General features: G+C 40.8%; 3 protein-coding genes across 6 annotated transcripts; 2 read left to right on the top strand and 1 right to left on the bottom strand.

The window, feature by feature from the left end:
- Positions 1-4,707: 4,707 nt before the first annotated feature.
- On the top strand, positions 4,708-6,193 carry RB195_017582 (uncharacterized protein; the record flags this gene model as incomplete). The annotated part of the gene is made up of 3 exons (XM_064184642.1): positions 4,708-4,861; positions 5,874-5,957; positions 6,039-6,193. 3 exons carry the CDS (start codon positions 4,708-4,710, stop codon positions 6,191-6,193), a joined length of 393 nt encoding a protein of 130 aa, XP_064040523.1.
- On the bottom strand, positions 5,786-12,425 carry RB195_017581 (uncharacterized protein; the record flags this gene model as incomplete). 3 transcript variants are annotated; one of them, XM_064184641.1, is made up of 15 exons in its annotated part: positions 5,786-5,947; positions 6,023-6,134; positions 6,795-6,898; positions 6,954-7,019; positions 7,103-7,204; positions 7,650-7,787; positions 7,852-7,972; positions 8,067-8,233; positions 10,123-10,185; positions 10,292-10,381; positions 11,127-11,264; positions 11,323-11,357; positions 11,416-11,421; positions 12,225-12,244; positions 12,304-12,425. In XM_064184641.1, 15 exons carry the CDS (start codon positions 12,423-12,425, stop codon positions 5,786-5,788), a joined length of 1,446 nt encoding a protein of 481 aa, XP_064040520.1. The 3 variants fall into 3 exon arrangements, with proteins under 3 accessions (XP_064040520.1, XP_064040521.1, XP_064040522.1); XM_064184640.1 differs by lacking the exons at positions 5,786-5,947; positions 6,023-6,134 and having other exon boundaries at positions 6,755-6,898; XM_064184639.1 differs by lacking the exons at positions 5,786-5,947; positions 6,023-6,134; positions 12,225-12,244; positions 12,304-12,425 and having other exon boundaries at positions 6,755-6,898; positions 11,323-11,418.
- A 2,200-nt stretch (positions 12,426-14,625) lies between these two features.
- On the top strand, positions 14,626-26,383 carry RB195_017580 (uncharacterized protein; the record flags this gene model as incomplete). Of its 2 annotated transcripts, none has more annotated exons than XM_064184637.1 (12): positions 14,626-14,700; positions 17,564-17,688; positions 17,913-18,006; positions 18,073-18,141; positions 18,229-18,328; positions 19,278-19,405; positions 19,703-19,798; positions 19,848-19,993; positions 20,580-20,673; positions 23,623-23,736; positions 25,853-25,932; positions 26,290-26,383. In XM_064184637.1, the coding sequence occupies 12 exons, from the start codon at positions 14,626-14,628 to the stop codon at positions 26,381-26,383; spliced, it is 1,215 nt and encodes a 404-aa protein (XP_064040518.1). The 2 variants fall into 2 exon arrangements, with proteins under 2 accessions (XP_064040518.1, XP_064040519.1); XM_064184638.1 differs by lacking the exons at positions 14,626-14,700; positions 20,580-20,673 and adding exons at positions 17,136-17,177; positions 22,360-22,447.
- Between the last annotated feature and the right edge of the window lie 523 nt (positions 26,384-26,906).

The following is a 26,906-nucleotide window of genomic DNA, read 5'->3' as shown; positions in this document are numbered from 1 at the left end:
GCACTCCAGCTATAACGATAATGACTCAAAGTGTTAGTGAGGGTGTAATTATAGACGGGGACTAAGCAACCGCTGTACTGTAATGCCTCGGGACAAATCCCCAGAACCAGGCGAGGCGCAATAGGTCACATATCGATGAGGTGCTGGTGCTCGGGCACCGATCCACCGTTATCGATCTCAGCTATATTTCAGCTGATAGGTTTGGATTGGAGAAGGTCGAGATATTTCGAGGCAAACGTTGATCTTTTACTCAGCTCAGCTGGTTGCTCCTTCTGATTAAAAATAGAAAATTTCTTTTGTTTACATAACAGATATGTAATATTAGAGTTCAAACCAGCTGTAATCATAGTAATCGAATTAGTGGCTCGGAACAGGTTGACACTTCCACTAATTGCTTTTTACTTAACTCCCCACCTGACTTGATTATCTACGTCGATAAACAATCTGAAGTAACGTCGATTAGCACAATACCTCAGACTTCAACACATAATTATTTTACACCTAGAATAAACATCACATGATGTCTCCATTTTTAGTTACTACTTTTTGAGGAGGTGTACAACAAGAAACGAGACAAAAAAAATTGACAGAAGATCTTTGTGACATTTTATGGTATCTAAGATTGAGGAAAGTTCCCAAATTTCCTTTCCTCACACGAATTTTTTGAATATCAATGAATACTAGGATTTCAAAGAGAGAAAATAAATAATGTTATAAAGTGAAAGAAATAATGAATGATACATAATAAATGATGTTTTTACGCAACTTAATATGAACAGATACGCATTTGATTAACACTAGGCAGCTGATTTGTTACGCTGAAGTTGAGCGAGAGATTGTTGCAACTGAGGTTTAATTCCTCACTTTTAATTTACAAATTGATTTCATTTCCATAATATCCTTCACTGAAATGTAAAGCAAAAAAGCGGAGGAGTAGCATATCTGACACTGCATGCTATCCACGTTTCGGAAAGGTATTGATGACGAGGAAGCTCCAAAAAAAGAACGTGTGTAATGCTAATCCAGCATAAATGCCGCAGATGCTTTCTCAAATTCGGACTGGCTAAGTTTCATCTGATTTATTTCGACAAAAAAGAACGACATTATTTTCCGGTATCAGCCCAACTATGGGTTCGAGTAACAATTCGTTTCTTTCTCCCTTGTTCTTCTAATTTCTTCGTCAAGCTGTTATTTATTTGTTTATTTGTTTGTGCGCATACACAAGTGATGGACTATGAGAGCGAACCATATTTTGTTGGATTTTTATTTCGTTATGTTTGAAACAAAACAAAACCAAAAAAGTGCCCCACTTGATTTCTTGGCAATTACCCTTGCGCTTTCTTTAGGAATTCTCGGTTAATTTTTTACAGACTAACGATAAAATCTGGGCGTAACCGGGCCACCTTGAAGCACCATCAATATCCTCATTATCCTTCTTTGCCAGGAGCTCTCTGAGATCAAAGTATGTCTCTTTTGGCGGTTTCCTTGCAGCAAACGTGAACCTACAGAGGTTTCATGTTTACGTTATTATATGTGCATATCTGTCATCATAAATGACAACAAATACTTTCTCGAGGCGTTGCGTTTTATGAATGAAATGAGTAGAAGGGATATTTTTTCGTGCCCACTAAGCTTTGCAAGTGCAGTGCCTATTTTTAAATCCCGCATCTCTTTTTTCGTCATCATATTTTTGGAATTTTTATAACATTCTGCTCTCAAAAGTGAGGAGATTAGAATCCATTTTTATGTGCTCTGGTTCTCTTACAGTAAATAATGTCCTTCAATTCTTCAGAGTGTGCTGTAGAAGAACACGCAGATCGCTGGGAAGGTGCGGAGTCCGGTAGCAGGAAACACTCGATGGAGATCATTAGGAACAAGAATGAGCAACAAAACAAGTATAATATGATACTTCCGACATGAGCAACCGTATACGTACGCCAGATTGTGTAAATACACAGAACATCCAGGATTCATGATTGCATAAACATAACAACTGTTTCGAAGGCAGAAATAGCCGCCACACATCTGTAAGAGTACAGAGAGCTCCTTTTCTTCAGTGTATTTCCAATAATATTTCACTCAATAACGTGGTAACGGTGCCAAAACGGATACGGTCCGATACTTTAGAAGTAGTTTAAAATAGTTGTTGTTGTGTATTTTGTGAAAAAAGGAAAAAAAAACGACTGTTGGAAATGAAAAGAGATCATGTGAAGCTTATACACATGTATAAATAGTGAAGAATGCCGGACGCTATCATTAACGGGACACGAAATTGAAATTATGGAAACGTGATGGAAAGAATAGGGTTCGGGGTGTAGATTACGAGCATGAATGCACCCCCGCTCAATTCCCCCTAATCTTCGTTTAAAAAGAAACGGTGTTTATTACCATGAGATGCGTGAGAACGCGTGAAAAACTACGATTGTGCATGCGACGCGTCCACATGCGAGCTGTCGGAGATCAATGAAATCAAGCAGCCCATCAATCAAGCAGCCCATCCAAGTGAAACCAATGAACAGGCTGCTGGTGGGAGCGGAACGCGCACGTGAAGTAGCGTTCTAACGTACAACGTAGGAACTAGAGTGGTTCCCATGCCGTATTTTAAAACGATTAGGGAGAGCTAAGCGGAACCAGCCCAAATCTCGCAATATACAACTTCATTTCAAGCTTTTTCCGCGGGATCCCCCACCAGATTTGTGGTATGCTGCCTTTAACCGCCAAACTAACTTCTTACATTCATACATGTGCTAAAATGAAAGCGTGGTTCAATGATGAAACTGCCTAACGAAGCAACTTTTTGCATGTGCGCAAATGGTCTTTTTTCCTGGATTTATAGGGATGCTTTGTGTTACCATTGCGATATTTATTAGCAACACCTGGCTCTCTACCTGATACCCTACAATATGCAACAAATCCGTAAGGGAAGCTTCGCTAAAATTTTCCGGGAAGATATCCTGTATGCATACCTGTTTTCCGAAAAAAAAAAGTGGAGATGATCGAGTGATTTTCTTACTGTCATTGAGATGCAATTCATTGTGCAATGCTTGTTCTCTGCTCAGAAGGCTGTTAGATACCTATCAGGTATCTAACAGCTAACAGGTATCTAGGAATTTTCTATATCTCGGATGTGAACACAATGTCGAAAATTACTCAGAATGCAGCTCCTAGTAATTTTGAGAATGTTTTTGTGGGCTACTGTAGGACAAATTGTCGAAAAGGAGAAAAAAGGATAAGATATCAGATACTGAAAAATCCACTTTTTCTCTGTTACTCAACAAATGCTCTGTTGTAAAGTGCGTTATTCAGAACCTTTATCAGTGTTACGTATAACGTTTCTTAGTTGTCGTGGAAATTCTGGCGTGGAAAACATGAATTACAAAAAATTGTTCACGGATACTTCACATCTTGCAAACAAAGCCGTCTGATTATGTAAGAACGAGATTGTCGATTGGTCTGAGGGGAGTGTTTCAGGAACGAAGAAAAAGAAGAAAAGCGAATCCTTGCGTTCGTCTCTCTTTAAAAGCATTTGAAACTGAATTCTTGCTAAATTATTAGAATTGGGCGGGTGTGGCGCAGTCGGTTAGAGGTCCGTTGTAGCCACACGGTCGAGGGTTCGAAACCGCACTAGCGCAAACCAAGCCTTTCATTCCCTCCGGAGTCGATAAATTGGTACCGAACTTGTCCGGGAGGATAAAACACTGACTTGGTCATCGGCTGGCCCCCGCAAGTCATTGTATAGGCCAACACGCGTTCCAAAACCTCAACGATTACGAATTCCAGTAAAACGCGTTGGCGCATCCCAAGTGGATTGATACGACAGTGGCTCTATCTTTTTTATTAGAATTGAATTGTAGGAACCAACATCTGCTCAAGACATATGACTATCAGCACAAATTTTAGAATCGCAGCGTGGAGCGCAGCAACCACAGACGAATAGTGGAGCAACTGGAATTTCCCTTTGATTCATTCTGCTGAATTTAGAATTATTAGACCTCTGTCGTTGGATTAAACTCAATATTTCCTTTATTCCTCTATTGATGCTTGTTTTCTTCAATTACTCTTCTCGAAAATGTGGACTTTTCAAACGTTACCGTGACGGTAAGAATTTCTGCTGCAAAATCCAAGTGCACAACTTTTCAATAGCTCTCATTTAGATTTTCAAAGTATGTTCTCTTGTTTATCAGAGTTCTAAGTGAAGGAGTAGAGCCAAATTTAGGAAAAGTCAGAAAATAACCTGTCCGAAGAAACTCTTGAGATATCTCTGCCGCATCTCAGTCGGGATTTCTTTTTTGCGATGTTTCAAACGAAGTAAACTCTGGACGAAGTTGATCTTTTAATTTACATGATATGCCTGCAGAATTGTGTAATTAAGTTAGTTTTCAAGTTCACGTAACGTATTAATTTTTATATTTTCTTCTTCTCACGAGAAAGGTAATGAAGTTACAGCTGATTAAAAACGATCTGAAATACGGTGGAGCGGCATAAGCGATTGCGCCCGAAGCGGCGAGGTGAAACCGGTGGTCGCGATTAAGGTGGAACCTCCATTTTCATGCGAACTGCATACTTGAGACTTGCGTCAGGCTTCAAGTCGTTTTGACTCAACTGCAACAAAACTCTCCTCAATCTTAACCGCTACGCTCCATCGCGCCGCTCCGAGCGCAGACGTTTACGCAACTGCACCTGGCTTTGGATCGTTTTGACCCGAGTATGATACTGAAGGAAGGAGATAGACATGGCTATGCAGGTTTAGACGATTTCTTAATGTGGAGAACCATGGGGAATCTACTGTTGTTCTCTGTGCCTATCCCGAAGTTATCGGATATCGAGAAAATGCCGTACTCACAGAAAGGATATTTTTTCGGTGATGTTTTCCTCATCCCCCGAAGAATCTGCTGAAGTACAACGCTATCCTCTTATCATGCAGTGTTTCTATGGTCGTTTCAATCAATTATGTCGGTAAGTCCCCGCGGGAAATACTGGGTGTTTTCCTTTGCATGTTCTTAAGTTCCCTTTGGGAGAATATTCGGAAAAACGACAGATTTTTTAACCTCTAAATCTCCTTTGTTGTTAGTTTTATCACTTTTTTTAAATATAATACTCTGATCTAAGACCGTCGTTCGGAGATTTTTTTGACGCCCGTTTTTTCCACTTGTGTTCATACTTGCAAGTATCACATCGAAAACGCGGAACACTGCCGAGAAGCCGAGGAATCACAGGTACCAGGAGCATACGTGGAATCAGTTCACCCAACGAAGCATCTCCGAATGAAAATGTGGATGAAATGTGAATAGCGGTGAAATCAACCAGGAAAGCAACTCTAAACCCGATCGAGTAATAGAATCCACTTCTATTATTATTCGACTCCTTACACCAGTAGGATTGACGATTTCAATTCGTCAATCCTACTGGTGTAAGGAGTCGCATCGTTAGGTGAAAGGATACTTCCATATATTTTTAACGAGGTCATTTCTAATTAAATTTATCGTTAGTTGACTGCTTATTGCAAAGGACTGTCTAAGATTTTGGCTCGTAGGAATCGAATTTGTGCCACATTTTTCGTCTACTTCCGTCATATGATTGCGACCACTCAACAGTCGTAATCATAACAAAATTTGTATTTGTGCAATGCTTTATGTTTACACAACACATTCGAGGCCGACTACAGGAATGTCTTCGTGTGCACCATTGGACGACATAAATGTGGAAGCTTCGTTATAGGCTTTGGTAGAATAGCATTACGTAACATTGTGTTTTTCTAACCTTTTTATTCGTATTCGATATAACCTCATTTCCTTTCTTCTCTATCTACCGCATCATTTTTGGTCGCCGCTTTTGTGCTCGCCAAAATTCTTGCTATCCATGTTTGACCACAGACCACCAAATAGATTTTCTTGGACAGGCGAAAGAAAACGGGATTCCGAAGCATACGTACAACAAGCCACATAGACTACAATGTGGTGAGTTTTTGGCGCTAATGAATGAGCTTCCTATACAAGTCAGTTCAACACGGCCTGAAGCTCACCGCAGTTGTATTCCAGGTGGCATCTTCACCACCTTCAAGCGGACTGGTGAAGAGCAGGAGGTCCACTGCCCCGCTTCGAGCGCAACTGGTCACGCTATTGCACCGAATGTCGCTGGGTTTGAACCGACCTTACCTATGGTTAGCGAAAAGAGACACATTAGCCGTAATTAACAACGACAATGCATTCGTGTTTGTACACTTGGAACACCACAACGGACATTTATTTCACGCAATAATGATCCACTATCGCTATACCAAATACTGTTGTAGTACTCGAACACCTTTCTAGGTGAAAATTTATTACAAGGATACTCTTCGTTCACTTTGTGCTGTAACCACCGGAGGACCACTTCCCTTTTTAAACAAAAGTTTACTAGCAATATGCTTATTAATACAGAGTTTGAAACGAATCTTCATTTGCTTACTCGCGTTTTCAAAATAGTGCGCATTCATTTAAATCTACACCACTGAACGCATATTTCACAAGAAACGGCTAATGTACAGAAGAGTAGTTCACAGAGGTGCATAGAGCAAATGGTACTGAGTTATTACCACAACTTAACACAAGAACCATTAAACATTATAAAACTAAATGCAAATTTAAAAGGCAAAACATAGAATAGAAAACTATCAAAGAAATATTTGTGGGGTGATAAGTTTGGAGATTACATCTATGTCAGAGTCATAGCTTGATACAGCAACACTTAAGGTATTTGAAAAGTGTGATCAGATCTAAGATTTGAGCGAAGAAAAGTCTACAGGACCACCGGACATCAGTGTATTTGTAGGTGCTTTTAAGGTGCTTTCATCTCCTCTACGAGAATCCATGTCAAAGTGACCCAGTAACGATGCCATGGCATCTGTTTCGGGTCGTACCTGTGAATTAGATTCATCCATTAAAAACAAATGACTAATCAACTAATCAACAAACTTGGATCTCCTCAATTTCCCGCACACTACGTAGAACAGATTGACAACGGTTTTCCTGTTCCTCTTCCTAAACAACAGACTAATAGGCCACAAAAAAAGCAACAACAAAGATTCTGTTCATGTAAGTAATTCATAAGATAATAAACGAACCTTCTTAATTTCGTCAGAACTGTGGCTGCAGAAGGAAGTGTTCACAGAATCAGAGGGCTCTTCCCCAGCCCAGTCGTACAGACTGCGTTTCCAGCTTTTCATCTAAAATGATATGACGTAGTCTTTAGTACGATTATGACACTTTCGCCAGAAAGTATAACGGTGGTATTTATAAAAGAAGAGAGAGAGATGCGACGGAAAGAAGAACAAATGAAGGTAACTTGTTGTTGTTGTTTGATTTTCGAGCCTTACAAACAAATAAGCAGTTGAGCAACTTGAACAGAATCTGGTCGGATAGGAAAGAAGCTGTGAAATGTGTAGCGCTACAAAAATGGCTGTTTTTATGACTGACACCAAATCTCTTAACAGAAAGCTCCTATTTAACACGTAGATAGCTAACAATAGACTTCTAAAAAAACAATTAGTGCGTGAAATTTGAGTCGCTATTCGTTTTAAAATGATATAAAAGTTTTGCGCAATGAGTCTGCTATACTAGCACGGGATGCCAAGCTTTAAGCAAAGCAAAGAGGAGGAAGAAGAAAAATACCTGTGCGTCCCAAGACCTACGGCTGAAGTTGATATGCTTATTAGGCGTTCGTGGATGTATTCCTTTAACACGAAGGTGGCGAGGTATTTCTTCCAGATAACGGGCATAAACAGGCTTTTCTTTGGCGCGTTCGATTTCCTATTCATGAGGCAATTCCTTCTCGGTACAAAAAGATTTAATGATCATCTCAATAAAAGCAAACCTTTGTACGTCGGTCAAGGGTAGCTTGATCTTTACACCATCCCAAAGTCGGATCTTCCCAAAAGTCTTTGGGAGTAAACTCTTTTAGCTGGTTGCTCTTCGGACTATCAGTGAAAAGACGCCTAAGTTAAAAAAAAAATAAACGTATTAAACATATGTATTCATTGTTAGTTAACAAGTATCTTGCATATTCAGAACAATCAACAACAGACACACCTGCTCCTGAAAGGACTCCTGGTGGGCGTTTCAGTTTTTAAATTCTTCCGGGCGGGGCGTCCACTAGACGTGGATCCTGTAGGAGGAATCCGTTTGATAGGGGAACAACCTTCACAATCCTCATTCAGAGTGATAGAGGATGCAGCACTCAAGTGACGCTTGCGTGACTGAAAATTTACGCTTTTACAAGAGTTAAGTTTTCATCTTAGAGGCTTCCGGACGATAATACATGAGAAGCTCCGCCCATTAAAATTCTCAACATTAATTCAAAAAAGACTGGATTTTTTCATACGGACACAAACTTCCTTCAGACACTGAAAAGGAATATCAAACCAAGACCTAATCAATTGAAGCATAAGAAAACAGTAAAGAACTAAACCACTTTAGCTACATCTTTCCATTAGAAATAGGACGTAATTGACTTCGTTACATAAAACTACACTTCGTTAGATAAAATTAATTCGTCCAGAGGGACCGGACAGATACTGTATTTTCTACAAGATTAGATTCGGGCTGCTCTTAAAAACCATCGCTTTGCGCTGAAGCCTAACTACAGTCGGGTCAATATGACCTGCCATGGGATGCGTATCGTTAGGAACTCACACCTGCTGCGACAACTGATCCTTAGAGGAAGAGGCTGGCAGGGTGTGATCGGTAATTGCGGTAAGCAACAGTTAATAACATCAGCAGACCATTGCGCTGCTCCTACCTTATGCTCCATCCATTTAATAGCAGCGCAGTAATAGCGAAGATCGTCGTAGAAATGGCGTGGGAACCACTTTGACTATTACGAGGTACGATAGAAAGCTCCGGTATGCACATGCTCCGGTCTCCTTAGCAGCCTATTCATTGGTTTCACTTGAATAAGCTGAGAAGAAATAACTTATCTACGACCGATCGCATTTGGATGCGTTGCAACTGAAATCGTCTTTGAAAAAAATGCCGCCTTCCACGCCGTTTATTATGACGAGCAGGGAGAGATGATCTCCTGATCCCTCAATCTACAACCCCATTTTCCCGCGGATTCCTTCACCACGACAGATTCCTGGTATGCTGACTTCAATTCTTAGTTTGTTTTTGGTTAAAAATAAAATCAATAAGTTACTATCTATTCTCCACTGTTTTTTCCTGCTACTGATTCCCTAATCGGGCGCGAAAAATGCCTAAAGGGGAAACGATATCTGCCATAGGCGTATCTTAGAGACACAAATCCAGTTGCTAGATAAATGGCAATTAGTAGGTAATTGAAAGAATAAAACATTACGAGAATTGAACGTTAAATGATGACTACTTACTACTGACTACTTCTATTGACACAATTTGCTAACATTGAAAGAAATTCTCTCAAAATGTGAAAACCACAGGGCAAAACCCTCACTTTAGATCGTAGTTTTCGTGAGGTGAGTGGATAACGTCGCACTTTTTGTTCTATTGAGAAGATAATCATCCTGGGATTTATTTCCTAATACTATTTCTTGAAATATTCCGGCACCTCTTTTCCATTTTTCACTAACCCCACTTTTCAAAATTTTTTACTTTTTTTTACTTCCTCAAAAGCAAATTTTGCCATGCCATTACATTTGAAACTCCACATAGGACTTCAAAGGGATGGGCGAAGCTCAATGTTCATAGCGGGTCTCGGATATGCGTGTTCATTTCTACTGACAGCCTCAGTACAGCTGTTTTCAGAGATTCGGCTGCACCTAATCGGCTGTGCGTTCCTGACGTCCGTCCTCCTCCTGACATGTAGTGGGATTGCGTAAATAATTTGTTCGCGGTTGACTTTATTATGTTATATTATTATTATTACATTACTACTACTATGCAATTGTAATATGAGTCGTCTTGATCAGATCGTACAACCATAGGGAAGCCACCAACGAAATTCCTCTCAGATACTGACTTTACTTGGAATACAAAAGGATGTGGTTAATCTTGTCCATTGAACACTACAATAAGAATCTGTGACATAAAGTGAGCTTGAGTACTGGTAGTAAGATGTTAATCAAGCTAAATGTTAATATTAAAACCACGGACATAGAAAATAGAACCAGACCTCTTGTGTTCGAGTTGAAGCTACCTCTATTCTCGTTCTGCTTTCGATCCGCACCGATTCGATCTGAACAGAACATCCTAGTTCTCAAAATAAACGATCAGAAATAACAATCACAGAACATTTCTGAAGGACTAGAGGAAAGTAATGATACGAACATATAAACACTAACCTTGTCTTTTACTCTTTCTGAGCGTCGACTGCTGGTCATTATCTCCTCAGTAAGTTCAAGGGAACGAACAAACTTTGGCTTGGAATTCACCTAAGATAGAAAGACATTTTATGAATATTAGTATTTCGAAAAGCATAAACCAACTTTAGAACCATCTTCGTATTATGATTCCATCTAAATCATTGCAAACCCTATGCTTTGTACTTGGAGTGCGCACTTTTTTTAGAGCTACATTTCAAAGATTAAAGGTTCTCGAGAGATATCATAAACATGAAATTATTGTGAAAAGAAGAGAAAAGCTATACTCTAGCCAAAAAGACCTGAAGTTTGGTGCGCCTTCAAAAGTGGCTACGCTCGAAGCGACGCACCAGAATCAACAGTTGTGATCGAGGTGGTACCAATGCTGATTAAACTCGGACTGCGGAGCTAGCTATGGATCCAACTCGATACTCTCTTCCTTGGGCCACTCTGAGCGCAGTATACAAATGCGTCTGCTTTTGGTCGTTTTGACCCGACTAAAACACTGAAGGTAGAAGATCATGGCTATGCAGGTCTAGGTGATAGTATTATGGTTAGAAATTAAACGTAATGTTGTGGAAATGTAAGTCGATTTTGTAGATTTCGCAGAGGTTTCGTGGGTGTGCACCGAACTCCGAACAGCATTTTATATTTGACATAAAGCAAGTGTAAGTTCCACATAACTCAGCATTTATGCGGAAAACTTTCGAATTATAGTTGTAACAAAACTTTAGAGTTGGCTATAAATGACGGCCGCCCTTCAAGGAGTAACAGGAAAATGCTTGTTTCTTGTGCGTCGCTTCGAAAAATCACTAACCTTTTTTGGAACTGCAGCTTTTCTATTACGACGTGCCTCACTCTTCGAAAGACTCTCCATAATGCTTCCGTTCAAACTCTCATCATTTGCGGTGATTTCAGCCCAAGAGGAGTTGAGTGGAGAAAATTCAGCTTCGTTCTATAAAAAAAGGAATAAGAACATCCAATTGCTTGTGTATGTACGTAGAATAACTAACAAAGATGGAGGAAATTGAAGTGACACTTTTCTTCACTGGCGATGCCCATGCTTTCTTGCGAGGAGATGTGCGAGTCTTCCTAGGGGAGGGAACCATGTCCTGTGAATGAATCGATTGAATTCTTACATAGATTGTGCAGGAAAAGTAAGAGGAGTATCCAGAAATTCATCCAAGCTATGCAGAACCTTCAAGAAATCGTCATCAAAAGAGTGTTTCGTATGTACAACATCCTCAAAATCTACCAACATCAGAACCATACAACTTCACTAATCCAAGAGTTCAGTTGTTTAGTGCATTTTAACATTTAAAATCAATAACCTTCAGCACAGTGAGAATATGTTTGATTCTTGACCATATCTATAACTGATATAACTTTTACTACTGGCGTCACAGCGTTAAAGCAACCTAACTTTACGTCAGTAACGCCTAATACAGCTTTTGAAGCAGCTTTACGCTGTAGTGCTCATGTTCGAAAAACAAAGACTTAGTAACGACGATGCTCGACGGTCTTTGAATCTTGGCATGTTGAATACGTAGCTTTGATTGATTTCCTTGAGCTGTAGGCGATAAGGCGAAACGTTATCTGTTAGCTGATGTAGTACCAATCAATACCAATCTTGGCTACAGCTCAAACAAATCAATTAAATACTCAGTAACGGTTCTAACGGATGGGGTTCTTTCCAATTTTAATGTATGCGGAGTGTAGTTTAGAAGCTAATATAAATCAACTTGCTAATTCTAAGTCAAAAACTGAAGAAAACTGGACATGCTCAGCACATCATAATAGGGCACTAGTGCAGAACACCTAATGGATTAATGTTTACATTCGCATGTGTATATAAAGTAGCAAGATGTCTTAGACTTGACAAAAATCTACAGCATTTACCGCAAGAACAACTCACTTGTGGTCAATTGATGGGGCCTAAACGACAGCGAATAATAGCTAGAGGTCAAAGAACTCGCAGGAATATTGGCGCCCACCAACTTGTTGAAACTAGGCCAAATGTGTCTACAACGTGTGGAAGCGACGCCGTAATCGAACACACAAATCTCCCGCGCAAATGAGTGAACGAGGCTTCGATTGGAGCACCGTATCGCAGCATCCTCGAAGTGGTGAATTTACGGCTGTGTTTAGACGGACGATCGATGTCAGCTTTTTAAATTGATTCGTTTGAGCTGTAGCCAAGATTAGTGTTGCTCTTTTCCTACTAACAGCTAATGTTCCGGTGTTATTGCCTTTGTCGGAGCCTGGGAAATCAAAGCGGTCAATGATTTATCCTCTCAACCGCCTCATCACCCTACAGAAAGCTTTCACACGGACAGCCAAACTCAAAGAACAACACATATGTTTACCCCATTTGGTAGATCTGGTAACGATCGATTTTGGGGTTCTTTCCACTGTTAGGTAGAAAGAGGACAATGCAGTTGAGGAGAAAGTCAACCACGCTCTTATTTCTGGAAGCTTTCTCTTACTTTTTTCTCTTAGTATCTTTAGCTTTAATGTCGTAGATCCTCTAAGACTAGTGCTTAGATTTTAAGACCCCCACGGATTCAGTTATTTGCTTCCAGGAATAAGAGCGTGGCTGAGTGCTCCCCTCCCCCAAATACCTGGTAGAAGCACGATGCTTATTTAGCAACTATCACACTAGGAATGCGAAGCGTTGGCAACAAAATTAGGCATTAGACGAGATTACTTCGTTACCTATTAGTTTGTATTTATTATTTTTTGAGTCTTGCGAACCACGTCCCAAGTCTTATTACTGGGAGGTCCACAGCATCAAGAACTTTTCTGGGCACTATTTTCAAGGTATTCATTTTTGGCTGTTACGAATATGTTCCCAATTTTGTTAAATAGAGTACGGGACGGTGTTTTTAATTATTGCAGCAAAAATGCAAAATATATTTGGGTCAAAATGACTTGAAGCTCAGTGCAGTTGCACAGGGTGCGATGCTGGAGGCGGTGCGTTAGAGCTAGCGATCACGATCGAGGTGGGACTTTCGTTAGCTACACTCACTTCTGCATTCGGACTGCGGCATGCGAGGGTTCCACCCCGATCGTAACCGCAATTTCCAGCACGCAGTTTCGTGCGCAGTCGTTTTCTCGAAACTGCACCAGCCTTCACGTCTTTTTAGCCCGACTCTACGGCCTACAAATCCCTGAGCTAGATTATTTAGGAGATGGTGATCAGCTTGCTCTTCGCTTCGAAACAAAATCCATATAATCTGAATGGGTAATATTTGCCTTTGTGGGTTTATTTTTGTGTCGGCATATCAGGATATCGTTGTGGGCTAGGTCCGGCAGATCAAATCCGCAGAGACCTTGACAGCCTATAAACTCTCCACTCGTAGCACTACTGAGATCCTTAGCGGCTATCCAGAACGAAATGGTGTTTCCAATTCACATTTCCGTCTATTTTCATCGCCGAAACTGCAGAATATATCGAGATTTTCTATGGTGGATTTTACAAGTCGCACGACTATCAAGCGAAAACGCGCAACTATTTCCCCCGATCCAAAAAATAAAGGAATCTAGGACACCTGAAGCATTCAGAACCATCTTCTGTGAAAACACGTTTGCCAAAATGATTGATCACTGCCATTAAATACCTTTTCATTTAATAGCTACTCAAGTTGCTCTAGTATACTCCTTTTTCTACGTGAAAAGGGGCAAAAGATTCTAGAAATCAAGCAATCGTATGCCCTAGCAGGTGATTATATTGGGCCATTAAATGTTGAAGTTAGATCAGAACGATCCCACTCAATAACTACCGTGGTAGTAGAAAATGGGTCCCTTTACCAATAACCATTTTGTTAACCCAAACGAAAATGTTTCTTAGTACTTGACTCCTAAATCTCCATCATATCGGATAACTTTTTACGAAAAAAATTCTTATAAAATAAGCATATCACGAAATTGACGATGTTTGGGTCTCTGTGGGAGAGCAGAGAGGATCGGGTTGTAGATCACTAGTATGAGCGTGGTCACGGTCAATTACTGTCATGACCGTCCTGAAAACGGCGCGGGAAACGATTTTAGTTCCTGCGAGGCACGTTAGAAAGGGCCACCTTTATGCACGCGCAGCGTTCACGGGCGAGCGGTCGAGAATCAATGGGGTGTCCTAAGAGGCATATTCACGTAAAGCCAATGAATAAAATCTCATTATTTCAGAGACGTGGAGCAAGTTCCTCTTCTAACAAGCGACCAAAATAAGCACTGGATTGATATCTGTTTTAGCTTACAGTTTTGGTTCCTCTTCTCCTGTTGTTCATTATGACGCTAGCTAGCTAAAATTCTGCCTTGATATGCTCCTTTTCAATTCGCCCTACAGTTGGTCCTTATTCTCTCCTGTTGGTGGAAAGCCGTTCAAGGATAGCAAAGTTGGTGAGCCCTTGTGCTTGAGGTTCCCCCGCCCGTTCACCCAGGGTCCCTGACGGATTCCTCCGTTCGAGGGTAAGTTGGTCACCCAAACCCTGGTATCCGTTTATCTACCGTAGCGTTCTGGGTCTGGGAAAAGAATCTAGCGTGAGGATTTCTCACCTTCTGTAGCAGGAGAATGACCCGCCAACCCACCACTCCTCATGTTTTAAAGGGCCAGCCTTGTTGTGTAGAATTCAGGCGAAATTCTAGTGAACTCTCTCCCATCTTGTTCTTTTTCCTGTTTTATGGCACACCTGCAGGTGTTTCAATAAATAAATAAATAAATAAATAAGCTGTTGCAGAGGTAGGACCGTGGGCCAATGGCTTGTTCTAATGTACCCAATAGGAACCAGAATGGTTCCGTTTTTCGGAGTGATTCCAGGATTAGGGGAAATCGACCACGACCATGCTCATATTCGTAAACCACAATACGAGCTCCATACTGTCCACAGAGATCTCAACATCGGTAGTTTCGTTATACGCTTCATTTAAAGGCCTATACATCCGGTGCTTCCAGTTCTGAGCAGTTCTACCGTGGTTTAATCTGGTATGTTTTGAAACATTTTGTAGTCTTCTGTGCTCTACCCGGCAGCTCATTCATTCTAATCTCTACTCACTGTAGCAGTTACAGGCAAAACTATTTTTTGAGAAAATGATTTAAAAAAGAGATTTTTCCTCAAATCCACCACAGTGGAAAACCGATCTGGGGTCTAGTTTTGAAGTTAAGACTTCAAATTTGAAGTGCTAAGTACAGGCACAGTACGGTATTTGACACCTTTAAGCACCGTTTCTTCTAGATGCACCACAGTTAAAGGCAGCATACCACGAATCTGAGGTGGTGCGGATTTCAGGTGGATCCCTATACGGGGTCGTAGATTACGGAGAGGGGAGTAGTTCCGCTCATCTCTTCCTGCATCACTACAAACAGCCGCCTCCAGAATGCTGTTTTGTACGACGCCATCTATTGCAACGCTCCACCCCTTGCGCCGCCTCCGCCCTGCGATTCGTCGAAAATCAATTCGAACTGCCCCGATAGGCAGTAAGTGATTCTGGAGGAGGCTGATTGCAGTGATTCAGGGAGAGATCAGCGGAACCACCCCGTCTCCCTAATCTACGACCCCGTATAGGGATCCACCTGAAATCCGCACTACCTCAGATTCCTGGTATGCTGCCCTTAATCTCAGCTACGGTCTTACTCTTTCGATTGAATGCAAAGTGCAAGTATTGCTGGAAGTGCTCTGTTTTTTTTTCAGCCAACCTGAGACCCCAATTAAATGATACGAAAGAGTAAGAGCCCACAGAATTAAATAATTTCAACACTGTTGTGTATTTGGAGCGAGATATTCTCTACTGCAATACGTTACCTAGTATAAATCACTTTTTTAAACGAAGCATCTTGTTTTTAGTTTTTGAAAGAAAAGGCGTACAACTTATTTCCGATTTTCGTAAATGGATAAAGTTGTGAAAATTAAAACACACTCATCTTGGACAGCCTAGTACTGTTGATAATGATGAGTGAGCGAAAGACTGCGATCAGCAATGCTGGAATAAGTATTTTAAAGGTTTTTTTTTTATCTAGAAAATTCGATTGGGACTTCTTCCCAAATGAGACTGTTGCAGGTCGAAATTCACAGTGGAAATCATACGAAAAAAAACTGAGAATAAAAATGAATAGTTCCGTCGACGAAAATACGACAGCCGGTACTTTTGTGTACAGAACCATGTTCGGTAGCGTTGTAATCATTGTAATTAGCATAATACCCGGCACGTGTGGTGTTGAGATGTGTCGGGAAGGATCGTATTGTTGATCCCATGGCATCGACTCTATTTTGTTCTGCTGTATTCTGTCTATTTCTTGTATGTAGCTTTTGCGTAAGTGTTATTCTTATTATTTAGTTAGCATTGAACAAATGTGTTACTTCTAAAGTTGTGATGAAAATAGATATATTAGAAAGAAGTACAAATAGGCTACATTGTACAACCAATAACATGGTGAAGATTTAATGAAGAAACCATGATTTAACATTTTTCAATGATATCTTTAGCTCTTCGAGTGACTGATTTTCCGCTGACGTCACACAATTTGTTTGTTTACAACAATAAATATTGCAACGCTTTATTAGTGTAAGGTGTGAGAGCTATCCCCCCTTCTGATTTTCCTTCATTAAATGCACTGCCAAAGGAAAACAAATACAACGATCAAGTAGAGAATTATTATTACATGGTTAAGTAAATTGTAAAGTAAACAAATTGTCTGGCGTAATCCACTTGCGATGCGCCATCACGTTCACTTCAATTCAGAATCGTTTGAGGTTCACGAACGTGTAACTAACATATACAGTACATTGCGGGGCTTCCCGGTGTGTCAAGTCTGTGTTTTTATCGTCCCAGGCAAATGTGGTACCAATTTGTCGACCACGTAGGAATGAAAAACTTGGTGAGCATTAGGGCCGATTCGAACCTCCGATCGATCGTGCAGACGGCGGAACCTCTTACCGACTGCGCTACACCCGCCCCATAACATAATCACGTTCACTTCAATCGATGATGATAACATATTTAACATCTTACCGACGTTAAATATACTAGTATATGCAGTCAATATAAAAGATGTAGTTGCTTCTATGCACTAATATAAGCCATTACTTTACTGTCTTACAAGTTTTGCAGAATTTTCTCGTCAATTTCCTAATGTACAATTCATTCTTCATCCATTTTTGTTTATTTCTAATTCATTTATCTTTAAAATGTTGTACACCGGGTTATTGATTACATACATTGGTGTCAGTGGAAATGATGTGGTATCAAACTGAATTTTCTTAGGATTACGTTCATTTGGATGACAACTATCTCTATCATAAAGACGGCACGGATTTCGATAGAAATACAGAGCAGAAAACTGGACAAAGTGCAGAGGACGACGACAACGATGATGACGATCCGCTGGGGTAAATGTGCAATTTTTATCCATGCTAATCATTCCAAGCTGACCGCAGAATCATGGAGAACTGAGGCAATAATTCGATTCTTTTGTCTCTAACTCGCTTTTATTTGAAAAGTTGCATAGGAATCAAAGTTGGGTCCCATTTTCAGTGCTCGATATATTATTATATCTTTATTTTATCTATTACTCATTAGGTTCATTTTATTGTTTATTTTATTCTTGTTTTAGTGCGAAGAAAGACGTAGTGAACGTACACATTTCAAGCGCTTTTTCTAACAAACAAAGCTTCTCTTGCCCTCTGGCGAAGCCTTTGCTGCATACTGTTAGTGGGGATTTTGCAACTTATCCTATTCTTAATATTTTTCCTTAAATACAATCGTATTCTCAGGGAGGAACTTTGGCCGATCTTTCACCGGAAGACATCGATATTGTTGCAGCTATGGGCGATGCACTTCCTGTAAGATAAACTTTCTGTAGCTTTAATTATTGTTTAATTATTTAATTAGTTATTAATTATTAATATTACTGAGTTCTTAGTTTTTAGGCAGGTAGAGGCCTGTGGGAAGTAGTTGACGTGGAGTTCCGTGGGGCTTCATTTCCAATTGGCGGCGATGCAAACATTGATGGACTGATTACATTTCCAAGTACGTTTCTTCGCCTTATGTCTGACAACAAGAGGGAATAACGGCAAAGTAAAAATTGAAAAGTAAAAAATCATCCAGAAAAATGTTCATCTGTCCAATAGGTTCCTACTGTTCCTGCTAGGAAAGCAAGCAAGAACGCTGTTTCACTGGCCAAGGTCTGCAACCCACAATTCTGACCACAGAATAGTGACTACGACCTATGACAACATATTCTGGAGTTTAGTCTACAAAATTGTGTAAAAAGTGCCTGGCGTTAATCAAACTTGGGGTGCACCCCCCCACGTTCACTTCAATTCTGAATCTTTTGAGGTTCACGAACGTGTAACTGGCCTCTACAATGACCTGCGTTGGCTAGCCGAAGTGTCAAGTCAGTGTTTTTATCCTCCCAGACAAGTCTGGTACTAACTTATCGACCGCAGATGGATGAAAGGCTTGGTGAGCACTAGGGTGGATTCGAACCATCGATCGATCGTGCAGGAAACGGAACCTCTAACCGCTACAGTGCACACGCCCCAGCATACAAAAATCATGATAAAATCGCAACTCTTATCTTCGATTCCACAAATCAGCGAATTTAACCTCGAGCACTCAGAGTCGTCAGTACACACCCCTCTGGCAAAAAATTGTCTGGCAAAATGACCTACGCTTACTCACAAAATGAAGTATATTCCGCAATAGGCGTTTAAATGCGCTTTCATTTCACGGAAGCCTTACCTGAATTGCTCCAACTTACTTCTTCCTCGGCAAAAAAAAACTTTCCAGAACACTCTGAAAGGCAAACAATCGTGTTCCTTACCGAGTGGACATATTAGGTAGATAAAAGCTACATAAAAAAGCGTAAGTTCGAAATCCCTTCAAAACACTACGCTTGTTGGGGACTTGTTAGTCCACAACTGTTTTAGTAAGTTGTTTTCAATTCCCGCAAAAAATTAGATTTCGGCCATTTAAGATATTTTACTGGAGTTCAATGAACGCTTGGAAGGGATTTCTCATGGAATGGGACGACGAGATCGGATGCCAGACTATCAGTTGAACGTTGCGCAGTCTGAGACTGAGACCGAGGATTTGCCGGAACAGGTGCTGTCGTGCAGTATGAACGCTATTCCTGCGATCTTAGGGTCGAGAATTAACGGACACTTATATTTTAACATTATAGTACTTGATAGAAAATGGAATAGTGTTCAATCTTATGAGTCGGTTTTCTCGTGGCTTAAAAAAAAACACGAAATGTTTGTAAAAATAAAGGGAAGAATTCAATGAAATTCTGTTAACCACCGATGCGCTGCTGCGATATCTCAACGGTGTGGGATGCGGCAAGGAGATTTAGAGGGTACTGTGTACTTCGACCAACCTTGAAAACAAGTTTCCCTCCAGGCTGTCGAGTTGGTGCGTCGCCTGCATTCGCTGATGTCTTTGCACGAACTCCGGCGGAAATGGACGCTTGTAACAATTGCCACTGGGACTGAAGAGGTGCGGATTCTCACTCGTTAGCCAAAATTGCAGACTGAAAATCTTCTAGTTCTGCAACCGATGCGACACGCCTAGCCATTCTTCAATTCGTCGAGCGCTTGGGATCCTTCGCAAAGGCATACCGAAGGCGTTTGTCGTGCTTCTAGGACCAGTGCACGTTGCTTCTTCATATAAATTGGATATGAATATATTGGGGTAGGGAACTTTTCACTCATCTCATTTCACCCTCATTGACTCTATAAGGTGCACTTTACATTCTGGATTCGAAGGATAGGATGATGTTCATTATGGATAAAAACACTTCATAGGAAGAAAATGGTCGCCACCATTGACATATTGTAGGGTCAAAACGACATGAAGCACGGTGCAGTTGCGTACATGGCTTCTCTCAACGCGTCTGGAGTGTACTGGAACCTTTGCTGGCGCCACCCATCGCTGCAGTTTGCGATGGTCCCACCTCAGTTCCAACTGCTACCTCTATCGCGCCGTTTCGAGCGCGTACGCAAATGCAACGTGCTTCATGTCGTTTTGGCCCAACTATATGTGCCTGTTCTGGCAACTTTTGCCCCCTTTACAGTATGGATCATAAGTCACGAGGGGCTCTGAATATTTAAGAACTTCTTTATCTGATATAATACTTCAATGGTTTTTTTTAAAAGGATTTGCTGTCGACATTAGAGAGATTTGACATGTTATCCATTCACTGAGACAAAGCCATTGAGCTTAATTTTTAAATTATCAATTAACTATGAACACAAAATTAGCGTATCATGGATTTCAGAGTGCTGAAGTCACCTTTGAAATCAACTATTTGTCGTTTGGTTCAAAGGCATCACCCCTGGGGTGATGCATGTTTCACGTTGGTGCCTATACGGGTTCGTAGATTATAGAGAGGAGGGTGATTCCATTCATTTCTTCCTAATTGCCGTAGAAAACTGCCCGGAATATACAGCTTCGCGGGTTCCGGGGCGCTACTTTCCTCAACGAGTTCAATTGGACCGCGCCAACCTTGTGCACGTGCCGCATCTCCGGGCAATTAGGAAGAAATGGACGGAATCACCCTCCTCCCCATAATCTACGACCCCGCATAGGCATAGCCCACCGGAAACCCGCACCACCCCACCCCAGATTCGTGGGGTGATGGCTTTAACGTTCTGGACGACAGGATGCTTTAGTTCCTGCTCATGTAGACACATTCTGTTAGAAGAGCTGAAAAGTTCTGCGATTGTGCAAGAGTATCGAAGGAGAGCCAGCAACATCGACGCGCCACCGACTTCTTTTCACGGGGTTATCTCAAGAAGATGATGTACAAAAACAGGCCACGTACCATTATGGATCATACATGCAAGACAAGAACACCATCCGAGCAAAAATAATAGGTCTATGGTTGTGACTCTGACAGAAAGCATGAAATATTTTTTATAATGCAAATATGTCGATACTGCCATATACAATGTGACAAAAATGAGAATTAAAAAATCAATGAAATTCTGTCTGTGAATGAGCTTATCTCTTACTCTCCATATTTGTTGTATGCAGAATTACATTAAAAAAATCAAGAAACGAAAAATTGTTTTGGTATTTAGAAGTGGTCATGACTTAAGGGCGATCTTGTATTTAGGTCCCTTGAACACCGTAGAAGCTTCATTTGTGGTAACTTGACATATCTATATAAGTAATCTTCGATTTTCTATTTATTAAAAAATAAGTGAAGTTTTTGTTTCACGCTGATTTCAAGATGTTAAGTATGACTTTTTCAAGGTCTTTCTTTAGGTTTCAAAAAGACATTGGTTTCTAATGTATTCAAAGTGTGGAGGCCACCTTTCCCGTCTATATAATGCTATTAAAACATTTTTTTTCCTAAACGACGCTACAATGGTGTACATCTTAAAAGATTGATAACAGTGGATTTAAGCAAATCTAGAAGTAGCGTATCATGAAATTTTGAATCTGGTGTGAACAACAGACATAGATTACGAGTATGAGCGTGGCCACGCTGAAATTCCCTAATTGTCTCAAAAAACGGCGTGAAAAGCAGCCTTATTTCTTATGAGGTACTTTAGAGCACGCAAGCTTTGAACACGCGCTGCGTCCACGAGCGAGCGGTCGGGAATCGATGAGATCTCTTCTGCAGGGTCAAGTGTTCAAGTAAAACCAATGAATAGACAGTTGATGAAACCGGAAAGTGTACAAGTGTGCGGCGTTCTGATGTATATCATAGGAGTAAATGCCGTTTCTCCTGCCGTTTTTAGGCTGATTAGGAAAAGTTGGGCGGGGCCTCTCTTATACTCACAATCTATACTTCGAACTCTATTATTGCTCAGGGAGGGACCAGAGCATTAAAGTGCGATAAGCGACACAATAAAAACATTTCTGAAACGCTGCTTTAGTTGTTTTTGAGAAAGATTGCGATTGCGATTTTAATGCATTTCCAGTGAGCGAATACGGGGAAAATGAGGTTACAGTATCGCAGCATCCTTAAGCGATAGGCCCTGCTTCTTTAAAAAGATGATTATGGAGAAGTTGCATCACAACATAGGTTTTGGAGGAATCTATTTCAGACCGCGGTGTCCATGTTTGAGTTCCATATCGAAGAAGAAATATAGATCAATAGTTCTTGCATGGCGAGAGGTGTTTGTTCAAGTACAGGTTTGTGGCTAAAAAGTTTTTCTTTCTGATACGTTAAAGGCATCACCCCACGAATCTGAGGTGGTACGGATTTCAGGTGGAGTATTCGTATACGGGATGGGAGACTATGGAGAGGGGGTGATTCCGTCAACTTCTTCCTAATTGCCGTAAAAAACTGCCCGGAAGATGCGGCGCCGCACAAGGCTGGCGCGCTCCAGTCGAACTCCTTGTAGGAAATAGTGCGACGCTCGAAGCCGTATCTTCTGGGCCGTTTTTACGGCAATTAGGAAGAAATGGGTGCAACCACCCCCCTCTCCATAGTCTCCCATCTCGTATACGAATACTCCACCTGAAATCCGTACCACCTCAGATTCGTGGAGTGATGCCTTTAAAGATATGTATGATAAAAGAGATAGAAAGAGATTAATGAAAAAGAAGGAGGGCGTATACCTGCAAAAAGTCGTGCTCATTATTCTTTGGTATTTCCGAGACTCCATTGTGGATTTGATGCACGTTTTTGTAGAATGAATTCAACAATCTCAACCACACAACATTCGGCGTATTGGCTATTGCCCGACTTCCTATACATTCTAGGGAACCGGATTCACTTTTAGTTCCAGAAAGACCGCTACTAAACAGGTATGAACTCGGAAATTTCGTTAAAAAAATAACTAGTGGATGAAAACTAGAGCAAGAAAGGATGGTATGTAAAGGGAGAGGCTGAAAAAGTAATTTTAAGACTTTTTTATTGTAGAAAGGGACACTCCTATGCAGCCAAATGGCTATGGAATCGACTCATGGCCGGTCCAACCTTCAATTTCTCAAACATGGTTTTCTCTGAGGATTCTTTCTACTGTCCTTCCGTTGTGAGGACGAGGTTTTCATATGTCATACGTAGTTCCACATATTCTATGAAAAATAAGATGGATTTACCAAATAGTGTTAACAAAAATATTCAGAAATTCCATCGTGTTATCGTGTTTCCTTTCCTTCTTTGTGTTTCTGAGAAATCTTAGTGTCACTGATCTTTTAAAGCTTTTTTTCTCTAAATCTCCACTCAAAATACCTTAAATTTCACTATTTCGTCTTATCAAGGGGATTGGTTTATTGAAGGTAATGAAAATATCCACACTACACAATCTTGGTATTTGCTTATTTGGTACTATTTTTCACTTATTCTATTGTGTTATTTAAAGGGATGCCCGTACTTTCGCACTGTGCAGAATATGGAGCATTGTACAGTACTGTTAGAATCCGAATATCAACGAAATCACGCCACGACAGTCAGACCTGTTAACGGAACAGTTAAGGTAATGGTCTGTACTTTCCTGCGATTTTGTGGCTAACGCAAGGGATTGCAATAATTTAAAACAATACAGTAATTTTACCAGCACTGTTGTGAGGAGTATGAGTAGTTGACAAAGGAGTTATCAAAACCAGTGAAAAATAACTTTGAAGTTTTTTCTACTACTCGATTACCGCGGTGACGTATATAAAACAATTATAGATCTACGGATTGTTGTCGATTTTTGGTGGTTCAGGAAAGAAACGCAAGCATAACTCTCAAAACATCCCTCTATTTTTTTATTTTATTTGTTAAAATTAGTATTACTTATTATTTTATTTCATATTTTATTTCAATGCGCTGTATTACTTATGTGTGTTACTATCATTCGAGAGAAAGCATTCTCAAGGCGAAAATCTGTTCTGTTGCAGCATTTTCTCAAAAATATGTGAGGAAGCAATTCAAATAGTGAGAAACACATCCCCTCGCTACGCAAACACAACTTGGCTTTTTTTTGAGGTAGTTTAAGTTTCCGCTGTCTCTAATTTCACAACCGCTGAGCAGAAGTTTCGCGTTCTACACTACACTTCTGCTCAGCGGTTTCAATACGGGATGGGAGACTATGGAGAGGGGGATGATTCCGTCCATTTCTTCCTAATTGTAGGAATACAAGGCTACCGCATAATGGGCGTTTGAGAGCCTGATTTACTCTCATTTTTTTTCCGCTATGTAGGATTAAATAATATTTGTCGACCATTTCCTCGTCTTTCTCTACTTAATATTGATCCGTTCATAGTTCGAAGCCAATGGAATCCTCTTTTAAAATGTTTTCACTGCCTGTCAACTGGGCGGATTGCAACTGTTTGTGCCGACTATCACAGTTGCAACGTTCACGTATTATCTTCTTCAACTGGTAGAACCTCTTCTGGTTCAGCTGTAAGGGCTAGGAGGTAGAATCAAGTCAAAATGATGTGAAACTCGGTGCAGCTACGCAAGCATCTGCGCTCAAAGCGGCGCTATGAAGCGTAGCGGTTAGGACAGGAAGGGGACCCTCGCTAGTACCATTCACCGCTGCTGTTCGCAACGGCCCCTCCTCGATCTAAACCGCTTGCTTCTGCGTGCTTGCGCACCAAATTTCATTTCAATTTCAGTTTCGAGTCGTTCAGTTTCATTTCGTTTTGACCAGTTTCATATCTCTTACAATTTAGAAGCACGGGCGCTACAACAGTGGCCCTTTAGCTGACAGCCAAGTGCAACCGCACTCTACCGTGGTACTAACACACTAGCATCAGACGAGGGAACTCGTCCGTCCAGGAGGAGTGTGATCTAGTCACTTCGCAACCCGGAAGCCGTAGTACTTCATTCTCGCTAGCCGCTGCTCCTCGAAAATCACAACTTGAAGGCACCCGAGACGTAATCTTCTGAATTGTTCGAGGTTTTATCCGCTCCTTGTGCCCATCTTGAATGACAAAAGGTGGTAGAATGTCATATCTAAAGGAACGACTCTTAGAGGCATCACCCCACGAATCTGAGGTAGTACGGATTTCAGGTGGAGTATACGGGAGACTATGGAGAGGGGGATGATTCCGTCCATTTCTTCCTAATTGCCGTAAAAAACGGCCCAGAAAATACGGCTTCAAGCGTTCTGGCGCACTATTTTCTGCAAGGAGTTCGGCTGGAGCGCGCCAGCCTTGTGCTGCTCCGCATCTTCCGGGCCGTTTTTTACGGCAATTAGGAAGAAATGGACGGATCACCCTCCTCTCCGTAATCTACTATCCCTTATAAGAATACTCCACCTGCAATGTGCACCACCTCAGATTCGTGGGTTGATGCCTTTAAGGACCCTCGGACGAAATGAGGTCGCACAGTCAGTCTTTACAATCTTCACAAATACGAAATAATCTTCACAGTTTGTTAACGCGCGTTTTTTGTTGTTGTTTAGATTAGAAACCGTGTATTACTCTTTGAAAAATCAACTTCTTTTTTCTTTGCCTGTTCTTGTTTTGCCAATTACCGTAAAGTGATTTATTTGCTCTAACATTTCGTTAAATACTCGATTCATTTGCATCTGCTGAAGATGCTCTTGATGCAGAGAAAAACTTGTAGCAGTGTTATGTAGGCTAAAGTCTTTTTGTTTTCAGATTCCACACCGTGTAGTGGTTCGTAACAACTTGGTGGAAATTATCGCTCTTGTTGTGTTTCTCTGCATGATATCTGTCAGGTAAGGAATTATTGTGTGGTTGTCATTTATGGTTTACAGACAAGATATGATAGGAGCCTCCTTTTTTTGAAATGGTTTGAATTATACCAAAAAAAATAATGTGTCTTGTCTAAGAGTTGAGCTAAAATCTTTCATTTTTGCTAGTTTCCTTTGCTAAAATTTCATTCCTTAGCATATGCTCCTTATTCCTTCCATGAAATCTTGGGTAATTCCCTTATATCTATTTTCATCGCACCTCCACAAAAGTGAGAAAACTCGTAAGTCCTTTGACGCAATGCCTGACGGATGAGTCTTGATGAGCTAATAACGTTGTATGGATTTGCGAGATTGGTTTCACAATGACAATGCGATTTTCAGCGTTCTCGGCACCATCTTTTACTGTCACGGTCGAAAAGCAACTATTGGGAGGTTCGAGGTTGTTCCGGAGGAGAGCAGTAACGTCACTCGATAGATTTGTTTTCATTCACTTAATAAAAGCAACTAATTTGTGCTATAGCAATGCACATTCGTTCTAAATTAATGTAATGTCTGAATATTAGGTGCGGAGCTCCTCAATTTTATCCAACTATTAGGTTCGTTACTTAATTTTTTCTACACTCGGATAACCTTTACAATTTCGTAAGTTTCCTAATCACACACTGATGATGCTCCGTTGATGTATTCACCGTGATTGTCTGTCATCCATCGTCTATCATAGCGGATTTTTCTTGGAAGATTAAAATGCGGTAGGAGCAAAAGTTGGAGAGTTGATGTTCAAAGAAAATCTCAACAGCAAATTTCAGGTCAGTGAATGAATAAGAAGGTTTTCGCCTCGAACGGTTAAAGATTCAGAAAAAGTGATAGTCTGATGAGGGGAGGTCTGGGGAGTGGGATGAATAGGGAACCGCTCCCTAACATAGCGCCTCAAGTAGGCGGCGAGTGGTCGAAGCGGGCCGGGTTTTCGCAGAGGAGTTGAACAGCGGCAAATTTCGGTC

The sequence above is a fragment of the Necator americanus genome, chromosome II (genome assembly GCF_031761385.1).
Source record: "Necator americanus strain Aroian chromosome II, whole genome shotgun sequence".
Classification (NCBI taxonomy): domain Eukaryota; kingdom Metazoa; phylum Nematoda; class Chromadorea; order Rhabditida; family Ancylostomatidae; genus Necator; species Necator americanus.
The sequence above is the reverse complement of the archived record's forward strand: the minus strand, read 5'-3'. Positions and strand labels throughout refer to the sequence as shown.